Raw genomic sequence first — 15,087 nt, forward strand, 5'->3', positions numbered from 1 at the left:
AGCCAAAATGACCGATATGGCAAAATTGGATATCAGTCGACTCGGCATGTTGCTCTGAATCTAACGAGACCAATTGTATGATTTTTGGACAAACTGTTCAGAAGTTATAAGCAAAAATAGCCATTTTTCATATCTCCGGACCAGTAGGTGGCGCTGCGCCGAAACACAGCATGTAGCCTCAGGTCATGCTTGTGAGTACAAGTACCAAGTTTGGTCTGAATACGATAAACCGTTGCGGAGATACGGCCTTACGACTGTTTTTGCTAGCGCTACGTAAAATGTATTCGTGCGTTTATCGAAAACGGTTTGACGAATCCATTTGAATTCCATAACTTTTTGTCAGCACTACCTGAAGATGATCTGGTTCAATTTTCGTGCAAATCGGACAAACCGTCTAGGACGAGTTCGAAAAAGTAGCTTTTTTTGAAAATTCAAGATGGTGGCCATATTTGTATGACGGCAAATGACGTCATAGGGTGCAATCGAATCGCCATGAGCTCAGGAATCAGAGGAAAAAAGAATTTCGCTGATTGGCCTTACGGTTCAAAAGTTATTAGCAAAATAAAAGTGAAACTTTGGACAGGTGGTGGCGCTAGAGGGAATGACTTAGAAACACCAAAATTGGTGTATTTAATGTTGAGACGGTCCTCTATCAGAATGTCAAACCAAAACAACTTTCCCGCAATCGGTTCTATGGGCTGCCATAGACTCCCATGGCGGAAGAAGAAGAAGAAGAAGAAGAAGAAGAAGAATAATAATAAGAACGGGAACAGATACAATAGGTGCCTCCGCACCTTCGGTGCTTGGCCCCTAATAATAAGAAACGGAACAGATACAATAGGTGCCTCCGCACCTTCGGTGCTTGGCCCCTAATAATAATAATAATAAGAAACGGAACAGATACAATAGGTGCCTCCGCACCTTCGGTGCTTGGCCCCTAATAAATATAGCTGCAAGCAGCAATTACCGGGGCCAAGCAGAATAAGACGACAAGACATGCCAAAATGTCTGAAAGTGTCAGACCAACTGCAACAATGAGCAATTAAAGACATTTAAAGAGGATTTTAGGCGAAATGGCTGAAAAATCATGTAAAAAGTGATTCAAAATATGATTTAATGGATTGTCACTTTTGACCAAAAGGTGGCGCTGTTACGAAATTGATGTGGTGTGGTCAGAGTAAGTAGACAGTGACACATACAAAGTTTTGTGTCAATATGTCGAGGCATTGCAGATATAAAGCCTGAATAGTCATTTTGGCATCATGCCTCAACTTTGCTGCTGTGCTATACGAAAACGGTTTCATCAATCGACACGAAATCCATAACTTTTTGTCGGCACAGTCTGGAGATGATACGATTCGATTTTGGTGAAAATTGGACAAACGGTCTAGGAGGAGTTCGAAAAAGTAGGTTTTGAATGAAAATCAAGATGGCGGACAGGAAGTTTGGCCAAATAAGGAAAACTTGGTATCTATGTTCTCGGCTTGACCCAAGGAATCTATTAAGAACCGTGGAATTTCAATAGCCAGATTTATTCAAAAGTTATTAGCCTTTTTGGAAATTTTGTTATAACTTTTGACCACTAGGTGGCGCTGTCTTGAAATATTTTGGTTGCCTTCAGGGGATGGTGCTGATGACACAATCTGAGTTTCGTAATATTACACCAATGCATTTGTTTAGTATAGCATTTTATTTCACAAAACTGTATTGAAGTCAATGGGAATTTCATATTTTGTTCAATTAAAGCGCCACCAAGAGGCTCAGTCCCACAATTTTTTTTACGTGTCCTCAGAGTGAGCCCATACATATGTGTGTCAATTTTGGTGAAAATATCTCAATTCGCTTCGGAGTTATAGACATTTATATGAAAAAACACGAAAAAAATGACTGACACATGACTTTGATTGGAAATTAGTACCCCTAAACATCAATATTTTCGCATTTGGGCATTGGCATATAGCTATCAACCTATGTTTCCAAACTTCTGACGGTGGTTTCGTCTCGATCGGACTAGCGGTTTCAAAGATATAGCCAAATGTTTTTTAAGCGCTAAATCACAACGCTACACAAACCGTAAGGCGAAACCTAGCATGTTTGGTATCGTAGGACTCGGCAACGATTCAGGAGTCTAAAAAGATGAGTTTCGTGAAAATAAGTCGACCACACCCAAAGTTATAAGCATTTGGAAAAAAAAATTCACCACTAGGTGGCGCTGTTTCGAAACTTCTCAGGCTCATTCAGGGCATTGTGCTGATGACCCATACCACGTTTCGTAACAATCCGTTCATGCGTTCATAAAATACAGAATTTTAGCACAAAATTCAAAATGGCCGACAGCCAAAATGACCGATATGGTCAAATTGGATATCAGTCGACTCGGCATGTTGCCCTGAATCTAACGAGACCAATTTTATGATTTTTGGACAAACTGTTCAGAAGTTATAAGCAAAAATAGCCATTTTTCATATCTCCGGACCAGTAGGTGGCGCTGCGCCGAAACACAGCATGTAGCCTCAGGTCATGCTTGTGAGTACAAGTACCAAGTTTGGTCTGAATACGATAAACCGTTGCGGAGATACGGCCTTACGACTGTTTTTGCTAGCGCTACGTAAAATGTATTTGTGCGTTTATTGAAAACGGTTTGACGAATCCATTTGAATTCCATAACTTTTTGTCAGCACTACCTGAAGATGATCTGGTTCAATTTTCGTGCAAATCGGACAAACCGTCTAGGACGAGTTCGAAAAAGTAGCTTTTTTTGAAAATTCAAGATGGCGGCCATATTTTTATGACGGCAAATGACGTCATAGGGTGCAATCGAATCGCCATGAGCTCAGGAATCAGAGGAAAAAAGAATTTCGCTGATTGGCCTTACGGTTCAAAAGTTATTAGCAAAATAAAAGTGAAACTTTGGACAGGTGGTGGCGCTAGAGGGAATGACTTAGAAACACCAAAATTGGTGTATTTAATGTTGAGACGGTCCTCTATCAGAATGTCAAACCAAAACAACTTTCCCGCAATCGGTTCTATGGGCTGCCATAGACTCCCATGGCGGAAGAATAATAATAATAATAATAATAATAATAATAATAATAATAAGAAACGGAACAGATACAATAGGTGCCTCCGCACCTTCGGTGCTTGGCCCCTAATTATGCATAATTATATGCAACTAACCCCAAACCAAACCCAAATCCTAACCATAACCCTATAGTAAGTACATGTATTTAATTAATATAACTCAGTACTTAAATGTATAATTGCACTGTAACAAGGAACATTAAAATAAAGTGTAACCCATTAGGACCCACTTTATATTAAGGGTCTTTACCTAATGTGTCATAAGATTTAAATTAATAATTTGATACAATGCACTTATTGTGTACATACATGTTTTTACTTTGCACATATTAAAAAAAAAAACCTACATGTAATTACAGCTGTAATTAATTTCTGTAATTGCATCTACAATTACACTTTTGACCCTTCCCTTAGTCCACTCCCTAACCTTATCCGTATCCCCCTCAGTAGCATCAAAAGCGTTCTGCAGTACAACATGATCAGAATAAGTACATTGTACTTAAAGACACCTAATATAAAGTGGGATCCGAATATGTCACAGTCACAGTTGACCCTCATGGTGCTTTCCTTTATATTAGTGTAGAAAATTATTTTAAAATGAACTCTTTTCACAAAAGTACATCAAATGTTTTCCAACTTTTGAAAGGGTTTGAACCTGTGGTGATAGAGAATGTCTTGGAAGGAGATGAGCTGAGAACAAACATGGAGGAAGTGGAGAGGAAGATTGAGGAGTTGGGTGCTAAAAACATCCTCTGTGTCCATTCCACAACATCCTGTTTTGCGCCACGTGTCCCTGACAGGTCAGTTTCTTTACTAAAACAAATCTTAAAGGTCCCATTGCATGGATTATTTTTTTATTTTAGAATGTTTCCTGGGGTGCCCTTATAATGTTGGTATGTTTTTTAGATCAAAAGTTGTTATAATTTATAAATAAAAGGCATATTTCCTAGCCTGATTTTAGCCTCTGATTTGAACGCTCAGTTTGAAGGGGCGTGTCTGCTGTGAGACTTCAGTGTAAACGCCCACTGCTGTGATTGGCTGACATGCTTGCATATGAAATATCTAGCATTACATGTGGAACTCTCTCGAAAACTTTTACTATTACAGCTATTGTACGTTTTTACTATAACAGCTTTCGGGATTAACGAATCGTGAGAAGTTTTTTAAGTATTTAGATCTATTCCCATCACATAAAAGGTTGTAGTGATGAGCATTGAGCAGATCAGCCTGTTGATCGCGTGAATGAAGATCTTATCATTGCAACGCAGTTTCTGCACTCTCACTAATGATTTCACCAATGTAAACATGAGGTAAGTACAGTAAGAGCTTCGTTGCGCAGCGTAACAGCGTCATTGATTTCATAACGAGTTTTAGCAAGTGTCCAGATAAACTTGCGCTGTGTGATTGACAGCTTGGGCGACTGGAAAGGGATTGTTCTTTGATCGCTTTCTGTATATATATAAGTAAGATTATTTTCATCCTACTAAGAGAAACGACGTGAAGTTGATCGTTTAGTCACTGGCTTGATTTACTGATGCATAAACAGTATTGAACGACTTTGAGAGAAAGATTATCTGTCTGAACTTGAACAATTACACATCAGACATTCACATAACCCACTGGTTCTTCAGAGGCTTGGATGAAGGAACTAAAAAAAATACTTTTGTGTTCATTTGTACATCCAAACACTGAGCAACTGCCATGCTTCTTTTGCAAGCCACGATGTCTCTCGAGGAAAAAACAATATCGCGCTCGCGTAGCTCATTTTCTCATGGGTGGGCCAAATTCTCTTTGCGGGCAAAGAAGAGAAAGGGGAGGTGACCTTTCCCCTTATGACGACATAAGGGGAAGATTTCTAGATTTGCCCGTCTGAGCTTTCATTTTCTCAAAAATACCCAGGGATTGGTTTACACCCATCAAAATGTCTAGCCACTGGGGGACCATAGGCAGGCTAGGGGAACTCATATTAAGGTTAAAAAACCTCATAAAGTGAAATTTTCATGTCATGGGACCTTTAAGCCTGCAAAGTTTCTGTAAGCATGTAGACATAATGTTTAAAGGAACAGTTCACCATAAAAAGAAAATCTGTCATCATTTACTCACTAACAATCCGAACCCATATTATTTTCTTTCTTTTGTGAAACACTAATGAAGGTATATATATATATACAGTGAGGAAAATAAGTATTTGAACACCCTGCTATTTTGCAAGTTCTCCCACTTGGAAATCATGGAGGGGTCTGAAATTGTCATCGTAGGTGCATGTCCACTGTGAGAGACATAATCTAAAAAAAAAAAATCCAGGAATCACAATGTATGATTTTTTAACTATTTATTTGTATGATACAGCTGCAAATAAGTATTTGAACACCTGAGAAAATCAATGTTAACCCTCTGAGGTCTGAGCTGTTTTCTGGGCCCTGGAGGTGTTCTGACATGCTCTGACATTTCTGGTTATTTCTGTTACTTGTGACATTTTCATGGCTAAAGTCTAATTACACTGTATTCAGCACAAACTCTGCTACAATAATATATCAACAGCATGTATGTAAAAGTTTGTAGTTTTGAGATAATGACATTTATGCGTGGTTTGTGAAAATACAAAAAAAAAATCTCACTGAAATAAGGCTATGAAACCCATACTGATTATTTCTTCACAAGACTTTTGAAAATTGTATCACGTAGCCTAGAATATTTGCTCTAAAACTATGTGAAAATCACCCTGATTGCTCATTCAGATAAGACAATATATTGATTTAAAAATTTTACGACGTGTTTTGTGTGAAAAAGCCTTATGCGAGAGCTCATTAATATGTAAGCTTTTCTCACCTGAGAAAGACAAAGACCCTCCCCTAATGGCCCTATTAGGAGCTATCAGGCCCTGTCATTCTGAGCAACCTTGCACAATACTGTAAATGAGGAGATTTAAAAAAAGAATGGCTTTTAAATTGTTTGGATTTATTTACAACACAACATAGTCCAAAGATACACACAGCAAATGCCAAAAAAGCACTTATTGAAAACAATGATCCAAAGACAGAGACCTTTGTGCCATTCCTAAAAACATTGTACATACCTTTCATTTCCAAGGTGTTTGATTTTCACTTTACCATGTTCATGTTCACTGAAGTCCTCAGTGGCATCTGGGCCCTGAAAAAAAAAAAGTGAACATACTGACATCAAGAGAAAGGCCTGCACGATTTTGGGAATAAATTTTAGATTTTTCTGGTTAAAATGGCTTTTTAAAATTCACAGAATACACACACACACAAATGTTTCCAACAATATATAATATAATGAACAGTGAACACCAGGTTTGTTGTGCCTTGTAGGCATAAGCTATGCGCAGTGCTGGATAAAATATGATACATTCAAACGTGATCACGATCCAAAATATGATACATTCAAACGCGATCGCGCTGCAAAATATGATACATTCAAACGCGATCGCGCTGCAAAATATGATACATTCAAACGCGATCACGATCCAAAATATGATACATTCAAACGCGATCACGATCCAAAATATGATACATTCAAACGCGATCGCGCTCAAATATAAAACATTATGGTTACCATATACATATCTACGTTTGAGCAGATATCCACAAACACAGTAACAGTAAACACGGGTCTAAATATTATAATATTCACCATATATCTAGCAACAGTTCAACTGCAATGTGAAATTTATGCAACAATAGCAAACTAATATGTAAGTATATAATTTCTTACCTTATCTTTCTTGTCTTCAAATCGGGTTCTTCTTCTTCTGATGTAAATCCAATGTAAGCTCAGGCACGTCTTTCAAACTCGACGAAAAGTGAAGTGAAGTGTTTTGTTGTTGAGGTAATGAGCGCGATCGCGTTCCATGTGGAGATTTGCATGTGAATATCTTTTGCGCGAGTAGGCGTGGCCAAATTAAAAAATAATTAGGAAGCGTTTGAGAAGCTGGACATCTTGTTGGTTTTATACAAATAACTTAAACAGAGAATATTTGTTTTCGTTTTGAATCCGATCATTTAAAAGTACACACTTAAATGTTTATAAAGGTGTATGGCTCATAAATGTGTGACAAGTATTCGCTGAGTTTTGTTTCAGTTTATAGACGTGCTCAAGAAAAAAAAGTTCACCCCGACGGAGAGGCAGAACGCACACCCTGTCTATTTTCTTTATTTTACAAAAGCACAATGTTTTGATTTGATTGTAAGTGGACACATACAAAAGTAGAAATATCACAGATTCTTTTTTTATATTTCTTTTTTCTGTATGACCATAAATGACGAAGAAATTTAAGTTTATAGTGCTACAATGTGGAGAAAATCCAGCAAAACGCGCCCGCGCGTTTGTCGACCTCAGAGGGTTAATATTTGGTACAGTAGCCTTTGTTTGCAATTACAGAGGTCAAACGTTTCCTGTAGTTTTTCACCAGGTTTGCACACACTGCAGGAGGGATTTTGGCCCACTCCTCCACACAGATCTTCTCTAGATCAGTCAGGTTTCTGGGCTATCGCTGAGAAACACAGAGTTTGAGCTCCCTCCAAAGATTCTCTATTGGGTTTAGGTCTGGAGACTGGCTAGGCCACGCCAGAACCTTGATATGCTTCTTACAGAGCCACTCCTTGGTTATCCTGGCTGTGTGCTTCGGGTCATTGTCATGTTGGAAGACCCAGCCTCGACCCATCTTCAATGCTCTAACTGAGGGAAGGAGGTTGTTCCCCAAAATCTCGCAATACATGGCCCCGGTCATCCTCTCCTTAATACAGTGCAGTCGCCCTGTCCCATGTGCAGAAAAACACCCCCAAAGCATGATGCTACCACCCCCATGCTTCACAGTAGGGATGGTGTTCTTGGGATGGTACTCATCATTCTTCTTCCTCCAAACACGTTTAGTGGAATTATGACCAAAAAGTTATATTTTGGTCTCATCTGACCACATGACTTTCTCCCATGACTCCTCTGGATCATCCAAATGGTCATTGGCAAACTTAAGACGGGCCTTGACATGTGCTGGTTTAAGAAGGGGAACCTTCCGTGCCATGCATGATTTCAAACCATGACGTCTTAGTGTATTACCAACAGTAACCTTGGAAACGGTGGTCCCAGCTCTTTTCAGGTCATTGACCAGCTCCTCCCGTGTAGTTCTGGGATGATTTCTCACCTTTCTTAGGATCATTGAGACCCCACGAGGTGAGATCTTGCATGGAGCCCCAGTCCGAGGGAGATTGACAGTCATGTTTAGCTTCTTCCATTTTCTAATGATTGCTCCAACAGTGGACCTTTTTTCACCAAGCTGCTTGGCAATTTCCCCGTCGCCCTTTCCAGCCTTGTGGAGGTGTACAATTTTGTCTCTAGTGTCTTTGGACAGCTCTTTGGTCTTGGCCATGTTAGTAGTTGGATTCTTACTGATTGTATGGGGTGGACAGGTGTCTTTATGCAGCTAACGACCTCAAACAGGTGCATCTAATTTAGGATAATAAATGGAGTGGAGGTGGACATTTTAAAGGCAGACTAACAGGTCTTTGAGGGTCAGAATTCTAGCTGATAGACAGGTGTTCAAATACTTATTTGCAGCTGTATCATACAAATAAATAGTTAAAAAATCATATATTGTGATTTCTGGATTTTTTTATTTAGATTATGTCTCTCACAGTGGACATGCACCTACGATGACAATTTCAGACCCCTCCATGATTTCCAAGTGGGAGAACTTGCAAAATAGCAGGGTGTTCAAATACTTATTTTCCTCACTGTATATATATATATATATATATATATATATATATATATATATATATATATATATATATATATATAGCACAGTCAATTTGCATAGTCACTTCATTTTGTTTCTTTTTACAGGCTAGAGGAACTTGCTGTTCTCTGTGCCAAGCACGATATTCCTCACATAGTCAATAATGCCTATGGAATGCAATCATCCAAATGTATGCACCTTATTCAGCAGGTAACATACTTTTTTGTGTAAATTTACTGCAATAATTTACTTTATTTCAATGAAACCAAATTGGCTTATGAGGTGTTTTTATAGGGGGGTCGCGTTGGGAGAATCGATGCCTTTGTCCAAAGTCTTGATAAAAACTTCATGGTCCCAGTTGGTGGTGCCATCATCGCAGGGTTTGATGAGAGCTTCATTAAGGAGATCAGTAAGATGTACCCTGGTATGCATATTTTCTTTAAACAACAAATACGTTGTAGATGAGTAATCTGTTCCAAACTTAATGTCTGAAGTCAGACATTTGCAGTTGCAATTGAAGAGTCAAGACTAAAATACTGCTATCCCTTTAAACAGACTGATTATTTACTGTAAATAAACATTTACTATATTTACTATATTTAAATATTCATGGTCTGCCTGAATGTGTCCATTTATTTCCTCTTGCACGTACACTATCTCTAGAAATCTAGTAAGAGTTTTGCTTGTGCGGTGTGCCACTTCAGAACTGCTCTCTGCTGGCTCCCACATATCCCTCCCACTTTTTCTGCACTGCAGAGGAAATCCCAAACACTCCTAATACTATTGATTCACTGAGTGTGCTAGAGTGAGTTAGACAGCGGAAAGCGCTTGTAATTTGGTCCATTGTCAAACAAGTGAATACTGCTTATGAATTTTACTGCAGAGGTTATCAAATCCAAAGGATATGCATCACTATAAGGGAATGAACCAGTATTAAAATTCAGGCTGATAAGACAAGCAGATAATAATTTTCATGTTATTGACAATAACTATCATTCTATAATGTTTTGTCTAAACAACTAAAAAATAAAAACTTAAAAATAAAATAGGTTGTTTTAAATGCTGCAAGCGAATTTAGGCATCACAACATTATATTGTACAGGACTTTTTTTTTTTATTCATTTAGAGATATTATGTGTTTTCTTTTTTTTTTCTTTTTTATTGTACAGGACATTATTTTTTTAAATTTTAAATTTAATTTTAATTTTAAATTTAAAATTTTTACATTTTCAACTTTCTTTAGTTTGTAATGTTGCTGTTTGCACATGAAAACGGTCTGGAAAGTTACAAAGCACAAAGTCACTCTGAAGGCAGTTATTCTCTATATCAGTAAGCTTTTGAACTCTCTGAAACGCCTCGATTGTAGTCTCGAGTTTTCTTACGGAAACGAACGTCATAATTGTCAGGCGTTGGTTATATTGAAGCACACAATGAAAGAGTAGAGAGTAGAGTAGAGTAGTCTTTATTATAATTCACAAACTAAAACTCAGGAGATCGCTGCAGAATAATGTAACACAACCATTTAACATGGACGAGACCGGACAATGGAATACAGGAAATTAGATAGACAGAGGATGACTGAAACAGAACAGGTGTTTACTAATTAGGAAACAAGGAGATTAACAAGGAACTAAGGAAAACGGGAACACAGAAACTAAACAAAAAAGCATACATGTGACAGTAATGTTCCTCATTTAATAATTTCCGCCCAAGGCGTATGCAAAAATAAAGGGAATGAGGCCCGGTTGAGTTGCGGTGGTAGTGTGTTAAAATGCGCGATTATGGTAAAGGGCGTGACTTTTCAGAAGGAGGGGCTTCATTGAGACTGGAACAAAGCATTACTGACAGACTGGGAAAGGAGGTGCTGCAACAATGTACAAATATGTGAAAAATAATGTGTTTTCAATATTCAAGCATGAAAACCTATTCTAGTAGAACCCAAAACCAAAATAAAGACTTTGAAAAAGTCCATAATAGATACTCATTATTTAGATACTCAAAATTATTTTAGTTTTTAAAGATTACCATTAGATCCCAGTCTAAATGCAGAAATAGGGAAAAAGGCATGTATAATTAAGCATCCAATATCAGTCAATAATGCTAAATTCTTAAAAAATCTGATAACTGTTATGTTACTGATATATCTTTCTCTATGTACTGCTATAAAGTTTTGCAATGAGAAGCATTTCTTTAATGCATTAATATTTACTTAAGCAATACTATTGCAAGCTGTTGATGTTAAAGTCATTGAGATTACCTGCTCTTGTCCAGGTCGAGCTTCTGCTTCCCCGTCTTTAGACGTCCTCATTACGCTGCTCACACTGGGGGCCAGCAGCTACAAGAAACTTCTGTCTGAGAGAAAGGTAAGACAGTTCTTTTTATTTCAATTTGAGTTTTATTTCAGTTTGTAATTTTAGTACTTTAACTTTTACTTTAGTTGGAGGCATTTAGTTTAAAGGTGCTGTAAGTGATTTATTTTTGGGGGGAGGGGGGGTTAATTTTTTATTGATTTTTCATAGATGGGATCACATACAATTACCCAGAGTCATCTGTCATTACCCAAATTAAAATACATAAATACACAGATACAGACCGCAATATGAGAAACTTAGGATAGGTATAATAACACACAGATCATCAGAGGTTTACAAGTTCAGATTGTACCCCAAATTAAATTCTTCCATCTTGAAGCTTTCCTGTCAGTTCATCATGCAGCAAACGCCGTTGAAAGTGGATCGGACCAAGTGCCACAACACATTTGTAGCCAATTAGCAGTAGGGGGTGAGTCCACTCATGATGGGGGAGGAGAGAGAGTGAGCAAAAGGAAGATTTGAAGAAAGACTGTAGAAAGAGAGATGGCTGAGAGAGATTACAAAAAAAGGTCAAAGGAATATCACTGGAAAAAGAAGGGTTATGATCAGGCAAGAGCTTTAGGATTCACATTAATATTAGAAAAGCTTTCCAGCGCTGGAGAGACCGAAGCAGGAAATGGAAAACAGTTGTAGAAGTTGCGTTGTTTCTGCTCCATATGCGAGTAACTTTGGTTTTTGCTATGTTTCACAGAACCAAGATATGCTGGTGTTGTAATGTTAGCTATAGTAACAGGATAGTTTTGAGTGTCATAGTACGTCTGGAGCTCGTGTGCTGCTGGTGTCTAACAGCAAGCTTGTATATGCTCTTGTGTACTGTATCTTCATTTTTTTTTTCTTCCTTGTTGTTCGTTCATCATCTTCACTTTATTTTCGCAAAGCGTTATTTAGCTTTGCTTCAGCTATGATAAAGAGACATCCACTCTTGGTGCATTTTGGGGGCAGAGCAATGAAGGGAGGGGTGTGTTTTTTTGGGTTCATTTCAAATATCATCAGTGTTTATCAGAAATCGCTTTCCGCACCTTTAACCAAAATAAAGTCATTCTGTGGCCCCCTTGGAAGTTTACTGAGGCCCCCTGGTTGGGAACCACTGGCAGGTGGGCATATTATCCCAATGAGACTTGAGTACATGGAGGAAAATACCATTAGCTATTATGTGATAAGGAACTTAAGGGGATATTGATTTACTGCTAATGCATCCGGATTATTAATAATTTACCACCTTTGTTGATCATATAAGATGTTCTCTGTGGTTGGATTTGGTGGTCTAACATGTTTTAGCCAAAAGAGAAAGAATATTTGGACTGTACCCATGAGAAAAAGGAAGTGCACTTTAGCATACTTTTCAAAAAGAGTACTTGTTACAAACTGAATGTAATTTTCCAACACTTATTTACATGTTAATTGCAATTAAATCAAAAATGTATTCTAGTTTAAATTTATATTAAAGGGATACTTCACCTCTGGAAAGATGAATGTGTATTTAAATTGGGTCATTTATGTAGTAGAAATGTGAAATTATTTTTGAATTTGGAGCCTTCTAGACTGAGAAAAGCCAAAAAAATTATTTTTGGCTCATGTGGATGAAAGACAACAACTCCCAGAATGCACTTGCTTCGCTGCCCTACGAGGCCACTCCCAAGCCACGCCTACCGGTTACAGAGGGCAGCTACTAGTTGACTCGAAACTGTAGAGACGCCATTTTATCGTGAGTCTCCGTGACGAGTCTGCCCAGGATTTCGAGATCGCCCAAAATGTACGGGATTCGGCTTTTGCGTTCTACACTCGCCATTCATAATGTTTACTGTGGCGAGCAGGACGAGGCTGAGGGCCGCGGGAGAACGGCGCGAGGCCGGTGGCGTGATTACTGAGACGCACTGGTCTCGTATCTCTCACGGAGGAGCGGGAATTTTCTTAGCAATGCTATAACGCACATCAACCAATCACTTGTTTAGCGTTCATGTAAACACTACATTCAGATTCACCAATCGGAATGAATTCAGTTAGACTGAAACAAAAGGTGTGCATGTAAACAATGAATGGCGACTGTAGAAAGCAAAAACTGAATCCCGGACATTTTGGACGATCTCGACGGCCGGACATGTCCGGGAAAAAGAGGATGTATGGTAACCCCCACTACTCAGCTTTCTCCACAGAGCAAGAGCCTGTTGGCTTACCTTCCAAAAAAAGATGGCTGACACTATTTGTTCATTCTGTGAGTGAGATCCCACCCTCTATGGGCGGGTTGAAAACATGTGGAACTAGCTCCTACTACTGGCTGTAGTTTCTAGCCTCTGGCCAAAAAATCCTCCAATGACGCAAAATTAAGATTTTTGCGTCATCGGAGGAATTTTTCCAGACAAAAAATACATACATACAGGTTTTCTACTGATACAAAGCTTAATGCTAAATGCTGAAGTATCCCTTTAATTGCACTCATTCAATCCCACAATGCACCGCAATAACGAGTGTACATTAACCGTTGTATGCTGAATGGCTAGAGAATACCCATAATGCACAATGAGTGTCGGGCGCCGAATTAATTCCTGCGTCTGACCAGAAGATGCCGTCCGCAGCTGAATCATTTTCTAAACCGCTGGTCCAATGTGGCTACAGTTTAATATCATACAGGTAAATTGTTCAATTAAGGTTTAAACATAGTTTCCATGACAGAGTTCTAAATCTTTTAATCTTACTGCTTGCTATGCAAAAGCGGCAGCCCTTCCGGCGCTCTCAGTGTCCAAATTCTCTCACTTGCTTTTATTTATTCCTTTAAGTGGACTATATTAGTGGAGTAATGTAGGGAATAGTGAATGAGTGTATCGGGGACGATTTCGAACACAGCTCAGGACTGCGGACTGAGGCGAAGGCGGAGCGACCGAGGACCAAGGCGGAGCTGAAGGGGTGAAGGTACGAAGGGGACGAAGTGCAGCTGATGCCCCGGAAGTCCATGGCGCAGGCAGTGCGACGACCGACCAAGGCGGAGCCGGAGGGAAGAGGGAGCCTGGTGGAGTCGAATGGGGGAGGAGCCAGGGTCGACAGGCCGAGATGGATTGACGGGCAAGGAAGTTCTTGGCGGTGCTAGTGGGTTGACACTCCTGAGTTGGACTGTCAAACTCGAGGACCATAGCGCATCCTGGAGGGGAGGCAGAGCCAGCGTGGAAGGAGTTGAAGGGCTGAGAGAAGACAGTGCAGACAGGGTAGGAAGACTGGGTAGCGCAAACATGAATTTCACAAATCTTTGGAAATACGCAGGACAGACAACTCTCTCTTGAATGACACTCTTGGTTGACACGGAACAGGTAGTCATCTCTTGAACAACCCTCTTGGCTGACAGGGAACAGGCATACAGTTTTTACTAGGCAGACTTTAAACTTTCAGAAGAGATGGGAGAGGTAGGCTTTGTGGGAACACTGATATCAATAACTGATATCAGCTTGGTGATGGGACAGGAAAGATACAATCACAAAAAGTCCATTAAATTCTCCTCTGCCAGGTATCGCTGGTGCTGGGCTGTTGGTGGTGGCTGGAGCGCTGATTTCCTCCCTGCTCTCGCAGATCGTAAATGGGGAACCATTGTGGAAAAGGACCCATTTAAAGCATTTAAAGCCCGTCTTTAAAGCTCCCTGGAGGCTTGTTCCTCAATGAAAAGACCAGGGTGCGCCTGCCCGGAAAAACACACGCAGGCTTGTGTCATCATAATGAACCAGATGTTGTAGCTCCAAGAAAGCCTGTGTGTGCGCCTCCAGGGATTGGTTCCCCTGTGAGAGCAGGAGGATTCTGACTGCTGCTAAATCCATAGTCGGCCCGATCTTCTGTCACGTATGGTTGAGGCAAAGATAGCAAAATAAACAGGATTCTAGTGCAGCAGTCAGGTGTTTA

At 39.5% G+C, this 15,087-nt stretch overlaps 1 protein-coding gene across 1 annotated transcript in view; it reads left to right on the forward strand.

Moving 5' to 3' along the window:
• Positions 1-15,087, forward strand: part of sepsecs (Sep (O-phosphoserine) tRNA:Sec (selenocysteine) tRNA synthase) — a 39,368-nt gene that overhangs the window by 17,638 nt on the left and 6,643 nt on the right. The window contains exons 5-8 of the mRNA XM_084108153.1: positions 3,728-3,881; positions 8,944-9,046; positions 9,131-9,260; positions 11,108-11,199. Of these exons, the coding sequence (XP_083964279.1) occupies positions 3,728-3,881; positions 8,944-9,046; positions 9,131-9,260; positions 11,108-11,199 (479 nt within the window). The remainder of the gene's footprint in view (positions 1-3,727; positions 3,882-8,943; positions 9,047-9,130; positions 9,261-11,107; positions 11,200-15,087) is intronic.

This window comes from Abramis brama (genome assembly GCF_963993115.1).
Source record: "Abramis brama genome assembly, chromosome: 3".
In the NCBI taxonomy this organism is placed as follows: Eukaryota; Metazoa; Chordata; class Actinopteri; order Cypriniformes; family Leuciscidae; genus Abramis; species Abramis brama.